Source organism: Pithys albifrons, chromosome 3 (genome assembly GCF_047495875.1).
Source record: "Pithys albifrons albifrons isolate INPA30051 chromosome 3, PitAlb_v1, whole genome shotgun sequence".
In the NCBI taxonomy this organism is placed as follows: Eukaryota; Metazoa; Chordata; class Aves; order Passeriformes; family Thamnophilidae; genus Pithys; species Pithys albifrons.
In genome coordinates this window covers 100,898,531-100,915,545 of record NC_092460.1, presented here as the reverse complement: position 1 = coordinate 100,915,545, position 17,015 = coordinate 100,898,531, and the positions used below count along the sequence as shown (strand labels likewise).

At 54.6% G+C, this 17,015-nt stretch overlaps 1 protein-coding gene across 1 annotated transcript in view; it reads right to left on the bottom strand.

Moving 5' to 3' along the window:
• Positions 1–417: 417 nt before the first annotated feature.
• The window catches only part of KLHDC10 (kelch domain containing 10), a 21,174-nt gene continuing 4,576 nt past the window's right edge, over positions 418–17,015 (bottom strand). The window contains exons 2-9 of the mRNA XM_071552897.1: positions 15,576–15,797; positions 14,314–14,468; positions 12,786–12,934; positions 10,125–10,209; positions 6,940–7,006; positions 6,437–6,484; positions 5,126–5,265; positions 418–2,648 (exon numbers count right to left, since the gene is read on the bottom strand). Coding sequence (XP_071408998.1) covers positions 2,439–2,648; positions 5,126–5,265; positions 6,437–6,484; positions 6,940–7,006; positions 10,125–10,209; positions 12,786–12,934; positions 14,314–14,468; positions 15,576–15,797 — 1,076 coding nt within the window. The 3' untranslated portion in view covers positions 418–2,438. The remainder of the gene's footprint in view (positions 2,649–5,125; positions 5,266–6,436; positions 6,485–6,939; positions 7,007–10,124; positions 10,210–12,785; positions 12,935–14,313; positions 14,469–15,575; positions 15,798–17,015) is intronic.

The window sequence follows — 17,015 nt, the reverse complement described above, 5'->3', positions numbered from 1 at the left end:
CAGCACAGGGATGACCAGGATGCTCCAGGACAAAGATCCCAGCAGAGGGAAGTGCAGGATGGAAGGAGGAGCTGGAGAAATGATCCTGCACAAAAATCAGGGCAGGAGAGCAGGGACCCCTTCCCAGAGGTCCCAGGAGGGTCTGGATTCAGCTCCTCAGCCAGAGCAGCAGGACCTGCAGCCAGGGAGGCTGGGAAGGGGCTGAAAACAGAACCATGAGGTTGGGAAGGAGCTCCAAGAGCACCAAAAACTCCTGTACAGGGGACAGAGACAGCAGAGCTGCCCCCAGGCCAAGCCTTCACTTTTCTGAGCCTTGGGGGAAAAAAAGCAGCAACTGAAGCTGGAGAAGAGGCAAAGCCACTGCCAGGACCAGGGGAAGGTGAACTCTGGGGTGGCAGTGCCTTGGCATTAACAAGGTGAAGACAATACTGTGGTTTATTTAAACATAAATGCAACCTCTGAAAAGGAAACTAAAACCTCAGCGTGCAACCTCTGCCTTGCATGAAGGGGAAGGTGGGGGGGAAACTGATGTTCAAAAGAAAAGGCACTTAAAAATGGTCTTCAACTGAAAAAGACTCCACAGAGCTGATGCTCAGAGTCCAGTGGCTGGAAAGGCTGGAGAGAAAATGAAGGTGCAGGGCCAGAGCCTCCTTCCTGCCCGGGAGGGACACACTCCCCTTTGTCCCTCTGATCCTGCACTCCCTGGGCTGAGCAATCCAGGCCCTAAAACTGGTTTTAAACCCCATCCAGAGGGAGGCCAGTGGGTGCTGAGTGGGAGGAGGGAACCCAAAGGCCTGGCCCAGCACTGGAGCCCTTCCAGGCTCCAAGAGGAATCTGCAGGGGGAGCTTTGCCTGGAGCTCATTCCATGGGCAGAAAGGTTCAAACCCACCCAGCCCACCCCCTTAAACCACAAGGCAGTGCCTCCAGGGGCAGCTTTTCCCTGTTTTCCAAGCAAACCCTTCAGTGTGGAAAGGTGGGAACACCCACAGGGGGTGTTTCCAAGCAAACCTGTCAATATGGAAAGGTGGGAACACCCACAGGGGGTGTTTCCAAGCAAACCTGTCAATATGGAAAGGTGGGAACACCCACAGGGGGTGTTTCCAAGCAAACCTGTCAATGTGGAAAGGTGGGAACACCCACAGGGGGTGTTTCCAAGCAAACCCTTCAGTGTGGGAAGGTGGGAACACCCACAGGGGGTGTTTCCAAGCAAACCCTTCAATGTGGGAAGGTGGGAACACCCACAGGGGGTGTTTCCAAGCAAACCCTTCAGTGTGGAAAGGTGGGAACACCCACAGGGGGTGTTTCCAAGCAAACCCTTCAGTGTGGAAAGGTGGGAACACCCACAGGGGGTGTTTCCAAGCAAACCCTTCAGTGTGGAAAGGTGGGAACACCCACAGGGGGTGTTTCCAAGCAAACCTGTCAATATGGAATGTGGGAACACCCACAGGGGGTGTTTCCAAGCAAACCTGTCAATATGGAATGTGGGAACACCCACAGGGGGTGTTTCCAAGCAAACCTGTCAATATGGAATGTGGGAACACCCACAGGGGGTGTTTCCAAGCAAACCCTTCATTGTGGAAAGGTGGGAACACCCACAGGGGGTGTTTCCAAGCAAACCCTTCAGTGTGGAAAGGTGGGAACACCCACAGGGGGTGTTTCCAAGCAAACCCTTCAGTGTGGAAAGGTGGGAACACCCACAGGGGGTGTTTCCAAGCAAACCTTTCAGTGTGGAAAGGTGGGAATGTGGACCTGGGGTGTTTCCAAGCAAACCTTTCAGTGTGGAAAGGTGGGAATGTGGACCTGGGGTGTTTCCAAGCAAACCTTTCAATATGGGAAGGTGGGAACAACCACAGGGGGTGTTTCCAAGCAAACCTTTCAGTGTGAAAAGGTGGGAATGTGGACCTGGGGTGTTTCCAAGCAAACCCTTCAGTGTGGGAAGGTGGGAACACCCACAGGGGGTGTTTCCAACTGCTGCTCCCGGGAAAGCTGCAGGAATGTGCCCGGGAATCACATGGAAAGCAGCAGGAATTGTTGGGGCTGGAGAGGGAGGAGCTCTCCAGAGGCAACGAGCAGAGTGTGGTGGTGGATCTGCAGGGCTGCTCCTCGTTAGAGACAACGGTGACAACACTGACGTGTAAACACAGGCTCAGACATTCATTAATTACCTCCCTAATTAATCTGCAAGCGTGTGCTGATGAGGCTGATGGCTGGACCGAGGCCCAGGGCAGGTTCTTTGATCTCTGGTGTCATTTCTGAGCTCCAGAAAGATGAAGTGGGTTTGTCTGTCACCGGCTGCGAGTCCGAAGGTGTCGAAGGCATCGATGGGTAAGGCGTCGGTCAGCAGGTTCCTCGGGTTCTTGGCAATCCATGGAATCCATAAATAAGGGGTGGGAAGGGGGTTCTCCAGCCCGGGGGGCTGGGGGGAGCAGCAGGGCCCTCATTTTAGCCGCTCCACGAGTCCGTGCGGCAGTCCCAGGTGCAGGAGCTGCGGCCTGGAGAGCGTGGCCAGCTGAGGGAAATATTCCAGCAGCTTCTCCCAGCACAGTTCCAGCAGGCTGGGCACCACCAGCCACAGTTTGAACAGGGAGCCAGTCCGTTTGTTCTCCTGGATGTTCACCACCCCTCCGTGCACGTACATGCAGCCAGCCTGGGGCAGAGAGGGCAGGGGTTACACAGGGAGGGGAGCACCAGGGGCTGCCTCTGGAGCTGGGGGGGAATCACAGCCCAAAAATCCACTCCAGGAGTGGGACAAAGTGTTAATTAACTAGGATAGAGCTTGGGGGGCAGAGAGGGGCAGGGCATGGACCACCAGGAGCAGCAGGGGCTGCCTCTGGAGCTGCTCTGGATTGTGGGGGATTCATAGCTCAAAAATCCACTCCAGGAGTGGGACAAAGTGTTAATAAACTAGGATAGAGCCTGGGGGGTAGAGGGACAGAGGTTACCACAGGGGGCACCAGGGGCTGCCTCTGGAGCTGCTCTGGATTGTGGGGTATTTCCAGCCCAAAAATCCACTTCAGGAGTGGGACAAAGTGTTAATAAACTAGGAGACAGCTTGGGGGGCAGAGAGGGACAGAGGTTACACAGGGAAGGGACCACCAGCAGCACCAGGGGCTGCCTCTGGAGCTGGGGGGATCTACAGCCCAAAAATCCACTCCAGGAGTGGGACAAATTAACTAGGAGAGAGCCTGGGGGCAGAGAGGGACCACCAGGAGCAGCAGGGGCTGCCTCTGGAGCTGGGGGGGAATCACAGCCCAAAAATCCACTCCAGGAGTGGGACAAAGTGTTAATTGTCTAGGAGAGAGCCTGGGGGGCAGAGAGGGGCAGGGGTTACACAGGGAAGGGAACCACCAGGGGCTGCCTCTGGAGCTGCTCTGGATTTCCAGCCTAAAATTCAGTATTAGGATCCATGCCCTGTGTAATCCCCTCTCCTACTATGGATTTTTGGGCTGGATCCCCCCAGATCCAGAGCAGCAGATCCTGAGTCCTGGCTGTGCTGACTCCTGTGTAATTCCCTCTGTCTTTTTTTCCCATCCAGGCTCTCTCCTAGTTTATTATCATTCTATTCTAGTTTATTAATTAGGTTACTATTATCTTATTGTCCCATTCCAGAAGTGGAAGTACATGGGCTAGGGCATGGCTGCAAAGACCCCCCCAGACCCCCTGAGCCCCTCAAAGTCTCCCAGAGCCCCCCCAAAGCCTCCCAGAGCCCTCCAGAGCCTCCCAGACCCCCCAAAGCCTCCCAGAGCCCCCCAGAGCCCCTCAAAGCCCTCCAGAGCCCCCCAAGTCCTCCAAAGCCCCCCCCGAGCCCCCCAAAGCCTTCCAGAGCCCCCCCAAAGCCTCCCAGACCCCCCAAAGCCTCCCAGAGCCTCCCAAAGCCTCCCAGAGCCCTCCAGAGCCTCCCAGACCCCCCAAAGCCTCCCAGAGCCCTCCAAAGCCCCCTCCAAGCCTCCCAGAGCCCCACAAAGCCTTCCAGAGCCCCTCAACGCCTTCCAGAGCCTCCCAGAGCCCCCAAAGCCTCCCAGAGCCCTCCAGAGCCCCCCAAAGCCTCCCAGAGCCCCCCAAAGCCTCCCAGAGCTCTTCAAAGCCTCCCAAAGCCTCCTAGAACCCCCCAAAGGTGCTGCCTCCCACACAGGCCCTTTCCATGGGCAGCCCAGCTCAGGGAAGGGAGGGAGGATCCCAGCAGGAGGAGGGTGGGACACTCACAGGGGTGACAGCAGCACAGCGGAAGTAGACAGGCTCAGGCATGGCCCCAGAGCCCCCCAAAGCCCCCCAGAGCCCCCCAAAGCCTCCCAGAGTCCCCCCTTTCCCCCAGAAGGTGCTGCCTCCAGCAGAAGCCCCTTCCATGGGCAGCCCAGCTCAGGGGAGGGAGGGAGGATGCCAGGAAGGGACACTCACAGGGGTGACAGCAGCACAGCGGAAGTAGACGGGCTCGGGCATGGCCCCAGAGCCCCCCAGAGCCCCTCAAAGCCTCCCAGAGCCCCCAAAGCCCCTCAAAAGGTGCTGCCTCAACACAGGCCCTTTCCATGGGCAGCCCAGCTCAGGGGAGGCAGGAGGGTGGGACACTCACAGGGGTGACAGCAGCACAGTGGAAGTACACAGGCTTGGGCATGGCCCCAGAGCCCTCCAGAGCCCCTCAAAGCCTCCCAGAGCCCCCAAAGCCTCCTAGAGCCCCTCCAAAGGTGCTGCCTCCAACACAGACCCTTTCCAGGGGCAGCCCAGCTCAGGGGAGGGAAGGAGGATCCCAGCAGGAGGAGGGTGGGACACTCACAGGGGTGACAGCAGCACAGTGGAAGCACACGGGCTCAGGGACAGCTCCAAAGCCTCCCAGAGCCCCCCAAACCCCCCCAAAAGGTGCTGCCTCCAACACAGGCCCTTTCCATGGGCAGCCCAGCTCAGGGGAGGCAGGAGGGTGGGACACTCACAGGGGTGACAGCAGCACAGTGGAAGTACACGGGCTTGGGCATGGCTCCAGAGCCCCCCAGAGCCCCTCAAAGCCTCCCAGACCCCCCCCAAAGCCTCCTAGAGCCCCCAAAGCCCCTCCAAAGGTGCTGCCTCAACACAGGGCCTTTCCATGGGTAGCCCAGCTCAGGGGAGGGAGGGAGGATGCCAGGAAGGGACACTCACAGGGGTGACAGCAGCACAGTGGAAGTACACGGGCTCGGGCATGGCCGCGGGCAGGCGCAGCCACTGGAAGGTCTGCAGGTTGAGCTTCCACACGTCCCCCAGGATCACCTCCCCGTTGTAGCCCCCACACACAAACACCTCTGCAAGGCAAGCACAGCCCAGGAGTGGCCAGGCCTGGAGAGGGCAGGGATCACCCTCCCACAGCAGGGTTGGGATCAGGGGTTGGTTTGGCTCTTGGGATCACCCAGATCAGCCCCTGAGCAATCAGAGGCCACTCAAAGAATCTCAGGAGGGTTTGGGCTGGGAGGGACTTAAAGCCCATCCAGTTCCAACCCCAACCCCTCCCACTGTGCCAGGTGTTCCAGCCTGGCCTTGGACACTGCCAGGGATGGATCCAGGGGCAGCCACAGCCCAGCCCAGCCCCTGCCCACCCTCCCAGCCACCAATCCCTTCCCAACAGCCCCCCCAGCCCTGCCCTCTGGCACTGGGAAGCCATTCCCTGTGTCCTGCCCCTCCAGGCCTTGGCCCCAGTCCCTCCCCAGCTCTCCTGGAGCCCCTTCAGGCCCTGCCAGGGGCTCTCAGGTGTCCCTGGACCCTTCTCTTCTCCAGGTGCCCCCCCAGCTCTCCCAGCCTGGCTCCAGAGCAGAGGGATCCAGCCCTGGAGCAGCTCCGGGGCCTCCTCTGGGCTCCTCCAGCAGCTCCTGCTGTTGTTCCCAGGGCTGGGGCAGCTCTGCAGGGTTTGGGGTCTCACTCAGGGGGCAGAGGGGCACAATCCCCCCATCCCTGCCCTGCTGCCCACGCTGTGGGACCAGCCCAGGGCAGGGCTGGATTTCTGGTTCCTGTCCCACTTCCCAGCCTGCCCAGGATCCCACGCCAGCACTGCCAGATCCCACTGGAAGCAGGAATGCTCTCCCACCCCTCAGAGCTCTGTTAAGCCCCAGCTGTCCCAAATTCCCAGACACCTGGTTTGAACCCATAGGGAGCATCCCCAGCCCCAAATCCTGCCTTGCTCCAGGCCCTTGCCAAGTTCCCAGCTCGGAGATGGCAAATCCCTGCTGAATGAAGGTTCATCTCCCAGTCCTGCCCTACTTTTCCAGGCACAATGAGCCCTCCTGGGAAATAAAACCTGGAGTATCACCCTTCAACATCCAGTCACCAGGCTGAGGAGTCTGGAAAACAGGGATCAGTGTTGGAACTGCCCCTCCAGTGCAGCTCAAGGCCTGGGAAGGAGGACAAATCCCTCTCCCACAAAAGCCACGTGTTCCCCCCAGTTCTTCCAACTCTTTTCCATTTCCCAGAGGCAAATCTTACCATTTTTTATCTGGACACAGCTGTGGCACCTTCTGGCTCCTGGGAAGCCTGAGGAGAGGAAATAAATTAAAACTCTGTCAATTATAGTTATTTTGAAGTGCTTGTGCCCAGGGTGATTCTGCCCCAACGTTCCTTCATTGCTCAGAGTTTGGGGGTTTGTGCTCTCCCTGCACTCACAGGTATGAAAGTTCTGACTCCCTGAGTGCAGTTTCCTCTCCAGGGAAGGCAGAAACGTGCTGGGATTTTGTTCCCAGAGCCTCCAGCTCTCAGCTGGGCTTTGGGGAAAAGCATTCCAAGGGAAGGCCAGGCCAGCAGGCGGGCTCTGGGTCTCCTGGGAGCAGAGCCAGGCACTGCCCCTTCCCCAAGCCTGGTTTAATTCCTTCCCAGGGGTTAAACCTCCCTGCTGAAGCACAGCCAGCACTCAGAGCCAGGACTGAGGCACAAAACCTGCCCGACCCAGCAGGCTGTTCTGGAGGGCCAAGCCCAGGGAACTGCAGACTCACCCACTTTGTCGTGAGGCTTGGTGGGGATCTCCTCCCAGGCACTGGTCTCCAGGTTGTAGGCGTTGATCTGTCAGGGCAGAGGGAGCTGAGCCCCCCTGGCAGCCCCCCAACAGCTGCCCCTTTGCTGCCCACCCTGAGCTGAGCCCCCCTGGCAGCCCCCCAACAGCTGCCCCTTTGCTGCCCACCCTGAGCTGAGCCCCCCTGGCAGCCCCCCAACAGCTGCCCCTTTGCTGCCCACCCTGAGCTGAGCCCCCCTGGCAGCCCCCCAACAGCTGAGCCCCCCTGGCAGCCCCCCAACAGCTGAGCCCCCCTGGCAGCCCCCCAACAGCTGCCCCTTTGCTGCCCACCCTGAGCTGAGCCCCTCTGGCAGCCCCCCAACAGCTGCCCCTTTGCTGCCCACCCTGAGCTGAGCCCCTCTGGCAGCCCCCCAACAGCTGCCCCTTTGCTGCCCACCCTGAGCTGAGCCCCTCTGGCAGCCCCCCAAGAGCTGCCCCTTTGCTGCCCACCCTGAGCTGAGCCCCTCTGGCAGCTGAGCCCCCCAACAGCTGAGCCCCCCTGGCAGCCCCCCAAGAGCTGAGCCCCCCTGGCAGCCCCTCCACAGCTGAGCCCCCCTGGCAGCCCCCCAACAGCTGCCCCTTTGCTGCCCACTCTGAGCTGAGCCCCCCTGGCAGCCCCCCAAGAGCTGCCCCTTTGCTGCCCACTCTGAGCTGAGCCCCCAACAGCTGAGCCCCCCTGGCAGCCCCTCCACAGCTGAGCCCCCCTGGCAGCCCCCCAACAGCTACCCCTTTGCTGCCCACCCTGAGCTGAGCCCCCCTGGCAGCCCCTCCACAGCTGAGCCCCCCTGGCAGCCCCTCCACAGCTGAGCCCCCCTGGCAGCCCCCCAACAGCTGCCCCTTCGCTGCCCACCCTGAGCTGAGACCCCCAAAGCAAAGCCCACCCTGAGCTGAGCCTCCCTGGCAGCCCCCCAACAGCTGCCCCTTTGCTGCCCACCCTGAGCTGAGCCCCCCTGGCAGCTCCTCCACAGCTGAGCCCCCCCGGAAGCTCCTCCACAGCTGCCCCTTTGCCCAGCAGAGCAAAGCCCACCCTGAGCTGAGTCCAGCAAAGCAAAGCCCCCCAAAGCAAAGCCCACCCTGAGCTGAGTCCAGCAAAGCAAAGCCCACCCTGAGCTGAGCCCAACAAAGCAAAGCCCATCCTGAGCTGAGCCCAACAGAGCAAAGCCCACCCTGAGCTGAGCCCAACAAAGCAAAGCCCACCCTGAGCTGAGCCCAACAAAGCAAAGCCCACCCTGAGCTGGCCCAGGAAAAACAATTTTATAAAATGAAATGAAACTTCAGGAATTGAAATTGAACAAAACAAACTCAGATTTTTGAAATGAATTGAACAAAAGGAAGGGCTGAAATTTCATTTCATTTCACGAAATGTTCACTCTGTGAAAGAAAATCAAATTTCATTCCATTAAATGAAACTAAATTTCATGAATGGAAATGGAATTCAATGAAATGAAATCAGATTTCTGGAAACAAAACGAAATTCAAAGAAATAAAATGAAATTAAGGCTCAAAAGTTCATTTTATGTAATTTCATGAAGTGAAAACTCAGTAAAAGAAATGAAATCAAATCAGGTTTCTGGAAATGAAATTTAATAAAATGAAGGGTTGAAATTTCATTCTGTGAAAGAAAATAAAATGGAATTTCAGGAAATGAAATAAAGAGCCAACATTTCATTTAATTTCATTTTCTTTAATGAATAAATTCTTTCTGTATTTGGAGTTTGGGATTTGAAACTAAAAAATCACATTTAATGAAATTAGATCAGATTTCTTGAAATAAAAAATATTAAAGAAATTAAATTAAAGATCAAAATTTAATTTCCTGTAATTTCATGAAATGAAAATTCATTAAGTGAAAATAAATCAAATCAGGTTTCTGGAAATGAAATTTAATAAAATAAAGGGTTGAAATTTCATTTCATGAAAGAAAATAAAATGGAATTTCAGGAAATGAAATAAAGAGCCAAAATTTAATTTAATTTAATTTAATTTAATTTAATTTAATTTAATTTAATTTAATTTAATTTAATTTAATGAATAAATTCTTTGTGTATTTGGAGTTTGGGGTTTGAAACCAAAAAATCAGATTTAATTAAATGAAATCAGATTTCTTGAAATAAAAAAAAAATTAAAGAAATAAAATTAAATTAAAGATTAAAATTTCATTTTATGTAATTTAATTAAATGAAATTCCATTAAGTGAAAATAAATCAAATGAGGTTTCTGGAAATGAAATTTAATAAAATGAAGGGTTGAAATTTCATTCTATGAAAGAAAATAAAATGGAATTTCAGGAAATGAAGAGCCAACATTTTATTTCTTTTTATTTCATGAATAAATTCTTTGTGTATTTGGAGTTTGGGGTTTGAAACCAAAAAATCAAATGTAATGAAATGAAATCAGATTTCTTGAAATAAAAAATATTAAAGAAATTAAATTAAAGATCAAAATTTCATTTTATGTAATTTAATTAAGTGAAAATTCATTAAAAGAAATGAAATCAAATCAGGTTTCTGGAAATGAAATTCAACAACATGGGAGAGTAGAAATTTCATTCCATGAAATAAAATGGAATTTCAGGAAATGAAATAAAGAGCCAACTTTTATTCTATTTCATTTCATTTAATGAATAAATTCTTTTTGTGTTTGGAGTTTGGGGTTTGAAACCAAAAAATCAGATTTAATTAAATGAAATCAGATTTCTTGAAATAAAAAAAAATTAAAGAAATAAAATTAAATTAAAGATCAAAATTTCATTTTATGTAATTTAATGAAATGAAAGTCCATTAAGTGAAAATAAATCAAAGGAGGTTTCTGGAAATGAAATTTAATAAAATGAAGGGTTGAAATTTCATTCTATGAAAGAAAATAAAATGGAATTTCAGGAAATGAAACAAAGAGCCAACATTTCATTGTGTTTCCTGAATAAATTCTTTGTGTTTGGAGTTTGGGGTTTGAATCCAAAGGATCAAATGCAATGGGATGAACTTCAGTGCCATCAACTCCAACCCCCCGGACTGAGGAGCAAACAAATGACGGGACAGAAACGTTGATATTTCGGTCCATTGTGTGGCAATAAACCCACCCCAGCCCAGCCCCAGAAGTGCCCAGAGCTCCCAGCCTGGCACTGCCCACCTTGTCCAGGGCATAGACGGTCCAGGACGTGCCCCCTCCCAGGATGTAAATCCTCTGCCCGTCGTGGGCGATCTCGTGGCGGTACCTGCAGGGCCGGCGGCGCCATCAGCACCCCGGGAACCTCCGGAGAACTCCCAGCCCAGGGAGTCCAGGAGAATTCCCAGCCTGCCCGGGCTCCCTCAGGAACTCAGGAGAGGGGGGGGGTTTGGGATCCCAGAAATCCCAGGAATCCCAGGAATCCCAGAAATGCCAGAGATCCCAGGAATCCCAGAGATCCCAGGAATCCCAGAAATGCCAGGAATCCCAGAGATACCAGAGATCCCAGAGATCCCAGAAATCCCAGAGATCCCAGAGATCCCAGGAATCCCAGAAATGCCAGAAATCCCAGAGATCCCAGAAATCCCAGAGTATTCTGAGTTGGAAGGACCCCCAGGGATCATGGAGTCCAACTCTTCAGGCAATGGCCCACACGGGGGATTGAACCCATGACCTTGGTGTTCTCCTGAGCCCTCTGGAATTCCACAAGGGATTGGATTTGATTCTGGAGAGATCAAATCAAATCAATCAATCAAGCAAGCAAATCAATATCAAATCAATCAAATCAAAATTAAATCAATTAAATCAAAATCAAATCAATCAAATCAATCAATCACTCAAGTCAATAAATCAAATCAAAATCAAATCAATCAAATCAAAATCAAATCAATCAAATCAAAATCAAATCAATCAAATCAATCAAATCAATCAATCAAATCAATCAAATCAATCACTCAAATCAATAAATCAAATCAAAATCAAATCAATCAATCAAATAAAAATCAAATCAATCAAATCAATCAAGCAATGAAATCAAATCAATCAAATAAATCAAATCAAAACAATCAAATAAAAATCAAATCAATAAATAAAATCAATCAATCAATCCAATCAATCAATCAAATCAATCAAATCAAAATCAAATCAATCCAATCAATCAATCAAATCAAATCAATCAATCAAATCAATCAATAACTCAAATCAATCAATCAAATCAAATCAATCAAATAAAAAACAAATCAATCAATCAAATAAAATCAATCAATCAAATCAATCAATCAAATCAATCAATCAATCAAATCAATCAATCAATCAAATCAATCAATGAAATCAAATCAAATCCTGAGATTTGATTTTGATTTGATTCCTGAGAGTGCCGTGGGAATTCAATGCAGCGCTTTATGGAGCACCAGGACTCCACTCCCATCACTATTCCAGCCCTTTTTCTCACTGGGATAATCCCTGGGAGTGCCCCAGGCCAGGCTGGACAGGGCTTGGAGCAGCCTGGGATAGTGGGAGGTGTCCCAGCCCAGGGCAGGGTGGGATGTTGGGATTCCTTCCAAGCAAACCAACCTGTGGCTCTGGGATGACATCCCAGCCCTCCTTCCTACAGAAGTTGTGACCCCTCAGCTCAGGGAGGACATTGAGGGGCTGGAGCAGGGCCAGAGCAGAGCCCCGAGGCTGGAGAAGGGCCTGGAGCCCCAGCCCTGTGGGGAGAGGCTGAGGGAGCTGGGGGGGTTGAGGCTGCACAAGAGGAGGCTCAGGGGGCACCTCAGCACTGCCCACAACTCCCTGACAGGGGGTTGGAGCCAGGGGGGGTTGGTCTCTTCTCCCAGGCAACCAGCAGGAGAAGAAGAAGGCCCAGGCTGGAGCTGTGCCAGGGCAGGCTTGGGGTGGCCATTGGCAAGCAATTCTTTGCAGAGAGAGTGCTCAGGCCTTGGCAGGGGCTGCCCAGAGAGGGGGGGGATTCTCCGTGCCTGGAGGGGTTTCAGGTGACACTGGATGTGGCACTCAGTGCCAGGGGCTGGGGGGCACAGGGGGCTTGGAGCGAGGGCTGGGCTGGGGGGGCTCACAGGGCTCTGCCAACCCAGATCATTCCATGATTCCATTCTCACCATCCCTGGAGGTGTCTAAGATGAGTCTGGACGTGGCACTCAGTGCCAGGATCCAGTAACCAAAGTGGGGTTGGACCAAGAGTTGGACTTGATGGTCCCAGAGGGCTCTTCCAACCCAGATCATTCCATGATTCCATTCTCACCATCCCTGGAGGGGTTTCAGGTGACACTGGATGTGGCACTCAGTGCCAGGGGCTGGGGGGCACAGGGGGCTTGGAGTGAGGGCTGGGCTGGGGGGGCTCACAGGGCTCTGCCAGCCCAGAGCATTCCAGGATTCCATCATTTGGTGTTTCTGGGCCTCCAAGGAGGTCTCTTGGCCACCAGTTTTCAGCTCTTGCCTCCAGCACCGTCACTGCAGCACCAGAAGCTGCTGCTGCCTGGGAGGGACCTCCAGCCCGGGTTCTTCCAGCTCCCTCCTGGCTCTGCTGATCCTTGTGGGTCCTTCCCAACTCAGGATATTCAACACCTTCCTTCTGGGATGGGTATTTTGGTCACATCAGTGCCATGGGCTGGTGATCACAGTGGGGTTGGACTGAGGGTTGTGCTGGGTGGTCTTGGAGGTCTCTGCCAACCCAGAGCATTCCATGATTCCATGAAAACAGGGACCAACCAGCTGCCCCTGGAGTTGGGATCAGTGTCCCAGCAAAGCCCTCCCTCCCCATCCAATGCTGGAGCTCTGCCTGTGGCACATTCCCAGCCCATTCCCCCTCTGGAGGTGCCCCTTGCTCACCTCTCCTCTGGCATGTCACAGGACATGGTGTTGGGCTTCAGCTGCACCCACTCCCGGGTGTTGAGGTCCAGCCTGTGCAGGTCAGTGTTGTACAAGTAGCCTGTGGTGCCCCCGAACACGTAGAGACACCCGTTGATGATGGCCATGGCCTGGAGAACAGAATCACAGAATCACAGAATGGATTGGGTTGGAAAAGACCTCTGAGATCAGCCAAGTCCAACCCTTGATCCAACCCCACTGTGATCACCAGCCCAGGGCACTCCGTGCCCTGGGCTGGTGATCACAGTGGGGTTGGATCAAGATGTGGTGGATTCTCCCTCAGTGCCACATCCATAGAATGGATTGGGTTGGAAAAGCCCTCTGAGATCATCAAGTCCAACCCTTGGTCCAACTCCAGTCCCTTTACCAGATCATGGCACTCAGTGCCACGGCCAAGCTCAGCTGAAAACCCTCCAGGGATGGGGAATCCACCCCCTCTCTGGGCAGCCCATTCCAATCCCTGAGCACTCTCTCTGCAAAGAATTTCCTCCTGATCTCCAACTTCAATTTCCCCTGGCAGAGCTTGAGCCCATCGTGCCCCCTTGTCCTATTGCTGAGTGCCTGGGAGAAGAGACCAACCCCCACCTGGCCAGAACTTCCCTTCAGGCAGTTCCAGACAGTGCTGAGGTCACCTCTGAGCCTCCTCTTCTCCAGGCTGAACACCCCCAGCTCCCTCAGCCTCTCCCCACAGCACTTGTGCTCCAGTCCCTTCTCCAGCCTCGTTGCTCTTCTCTTCTCACTTGGGTTGGAAGAGACCTCTGAGATCACCAAGTCCAACCCTTGATCCAACCCCACTGGGATCACTCTGGCACTCTGTGCCCTGGGCTGGTGATCACAGTGGGGTTGGATCAAGACATGTTGGATTCTCTGTCCCTGGAGGTGTTTCAGAGGACACTCTGTGCCACATCCAGGCCCTTCTCTGGCCCCGCTCCAGCCCCTCAATGTCTTTCCTCAACTGAGGGGCCCAGAACTGAACCCTAATGACCTGGTGGGTCTTCCCTACCTGTCCAGAGATCCTGGTGGGTCTTCCCTACCTGTCTGTGGACCCTGGTGGGTCTTCCCTACCTGTCCAGAGATCCTGGGGGGTCTTCCCTACGTGTCTGTGGATCCTGGTGGGTTTCTCCCCTACCTGCCCAGAGATCCTGGTGGGTTTCTCCCCTACCTGTCCAGAGATCCTGGTGGGTTTCTCCCCTACCAGTCCATAGATCCTGGTGGGTTTTCTCTCTACCTGCCCATAGATCCTGGTGGGTTTCTCCCCTACCTGTCCAGAGATTCTGGGGGGTCTTCCCTACGTGTCTGTGGATCCTGGTGGGTTTTCTCCCCACCTGTCCATAGATCCTGGTGGGTTTCTCCCCTACTTGTCCATAGATCCTGGTGGGTTTTTTCCCCTACCTGTCCATAGATCCTGGTGGGTTTCTCCCCTACCTGTCCATAGATCCTGGTGGGTTTCTTCCCTACCTGTCCAGAGATCCTGGGGGTTCTTCCCTACCTGTCCATAGATCCTGGTGGGTTTCTTCCCTCTGCAGCTGAGCAGGGCCCACCTCTTGTACTTGACGTTGCAGACGTGGACGTCGTTGCTGTTGCTCTCCCCGAAGGGGATCCCGGTGCCCCCGAACACCAACAGGTTGTTCCCGTGCAGGACAACTGGGAGAGGGACACAGAGCAGGGACAGGGCTTGGAGTGCACCTGGAATGCTCTGGAATGGTCCAGACCTGTGAGGTCCCTTCCCAGAGCATTCCATGAGCCCGTGTTCCCACCCTGCCCCTGCAGCTCTGAGGGCTCCAAAGGAGGGAGAATCCAGGATGGATCCATGGGGGACAAAGGGCTGCTCTGAGAAATGGGCAGGGAATGGAAAGGTCTGGGTTTGGATGCTCTGAGGTGTCTGCTGAGAACAACCAGGGAAACACCTGGAAACACCTCCTGAACTCCCATTTCTCCTTTCCCTCTTCCTTTTTTGCCCAAAGGGAGAGAAAACCCCACAATCCCATCCCAAACTCAGGGTCTGTCTGCAGGACAGCTGGAACCAGCCCCCAGAATTCCCAGTTCCTGCCTGGACTAAAACAGTTTCAGGAGCAGGGATTGTGTTCCCACACACACATGACATGGATGCTCTGAGGTGTCTGCTGAGAACCATCCAGGTCCTGAATTCCCATTTCTCCTTTCCCTCTTCCTTTTTTGCCCAAAGGGAGAGAAAACCCCACAATGCCAACCCAAACTCAGGGTCTGTTTGCAGGACAGCTGGAACCAGCCCCCAGAATTCCCAGTTTCTCCTGGATTAGAACATCCAGGATCAAAGTAGCTTCAGGAGCAGGGATTGTGTTCCCACAAACACATGACATGGATGCTCTGAGGTGCCTGCTGAGAACCATCCAGGTCCTGAATTCCCATTTCTCCTTTCCCTCTTCCTTTTTTTGCCCAAAGGGAGAGAAAACCCCACAATCCCAACCCAACCCTGGGGTCTGTTTGCAGGACAGCTGGAACCAGCCCCCAGAATTCCCAGTTCCTGCCTGGACTAAAACAGTTTCAGGAGCAGGGATTGTGTTCCCACAGACACATGACATGGATGCTCTGAGGTGCCTGCTGAGAACCATCCAGGTCCTGAATTCCCATTTCTCCTTTCCCTCTTCCTTTTTTTGCCCAAAGGGAGAGAAAACCCCACAATCCCAACCCAAACCTGGGGCCTGTCTGTAGGACAGCTGGAACCAGCCCCAGCATTCCCAGTTCCTGCTGGATGAAGGGCTCCATACGCACGTGACATGGATGCCAGCTCCCGGGGCATGTACCCCTCGGTGCCCATCTGGTGCCAGGTGTCTGTGGCGAAGTGGTACCTCCAGAGCTCCCTGAAGAGTGGGTAGTCCTCGTTCTCGGGCCCCCCGGACTCGTCGTAGTCGGGGTTGTACCCCCCGAACACGTACAGGTTGGAGCTGTCGGCGACGCAGCGATGGCCACTCCGCGCCGTGGGGCAGCGCTGGCCTGGGGACAGGGACAGGGACAGTGACAGCGCTGGCCTGGGGACAGGGACAGGGTGGCAGTGCTGGGGACAGGGACAGGGACAGGGCTCAGGGACAGGGACAGTGACAGCGCTGGCCTGGGGACAGGGACAGGGTGGCAGTGCTGGGGACAGGGACAGGGCTCAGGGACAGGGACAGGGACAGCGCTCGCCTGGGGACAGGGACAGGGACAGCGCTGGCCTGGGGACAGGGACAGGGCTCGGGGACAGGGACAGGGACAGCGCTGGCCTGGGGACAGGGACAGGGACAGGGACAGTGACAGCGCTGGCCTGGGGACAGGGACAGGGATAGGGACAGTGACAGCGCTGGCCTGGGGACAGGGACAGGGTGGCAGTGCTGGGGACAGGGACAGGGATAGGGCTCAGGGACAGGGACAGGGATAGGGCTCAGGGACAGTGCTTGCCTGGGGACAGGGACAGGGTGGCAGTGATGGGGACAGGGACAGGGACAGTGACAGTGCTGGCCTGGGGACAGGGACAGGGATAGGGCTCAGGGACAGGGATAGGGATAGGGGTCAGGGACAGTGCTGGCCTGGGGACAGGGACAGGGTGGCAGTGATGGAGACAGGGATAGGGACAGGGTGGCAGTGCTGGGGACAGGGACAGGGACAGTGACAGCACTGGCCTGGGGACAGGGACAGGGACAGTGACAGCGCTGGCCTGGGGGCAGGGACAGGGCTCAGGGACAGGGTGGCAGTGCTAGGGACAGGGACAGGGCTCAGGGACAGGGACAGGACAGCACTGGCCTGGGGACAGGGACAGGGACAGGGTGGCAGTGATGGGGACAGGGACAGGGACAGGGCTGGCCTGGGGACAGGGACAGGGTGGCAGTGATGGGGACAGGGCTCAGGGACAGGGACAGGGCTCAGGGACAGGGCTCAGGGACAGGGACAGGACAGCGCTGGCCTGGGAACAGGGACAGGGCTCAGGGACAGGGCAGTGCTGGCCTGGGGACAGGGACAGGGACACTGCACAGGGAGTGTGGGATTGCTGGGGACAACAGCTGGCCTGGGGACAGGGGACAGGGACAGCAGCTGGCCTGGGGACAGGGACAGCATCTCCAGGGACACTGCACAGGGAATGTGGGACTGCTGGGGACAGGGACAGGGTGGCAGTGCTGGGGACAGGGACAGGGACACTGCACAGGGAATGTGGGATTGCTGGGGACAGGGACAGGGACA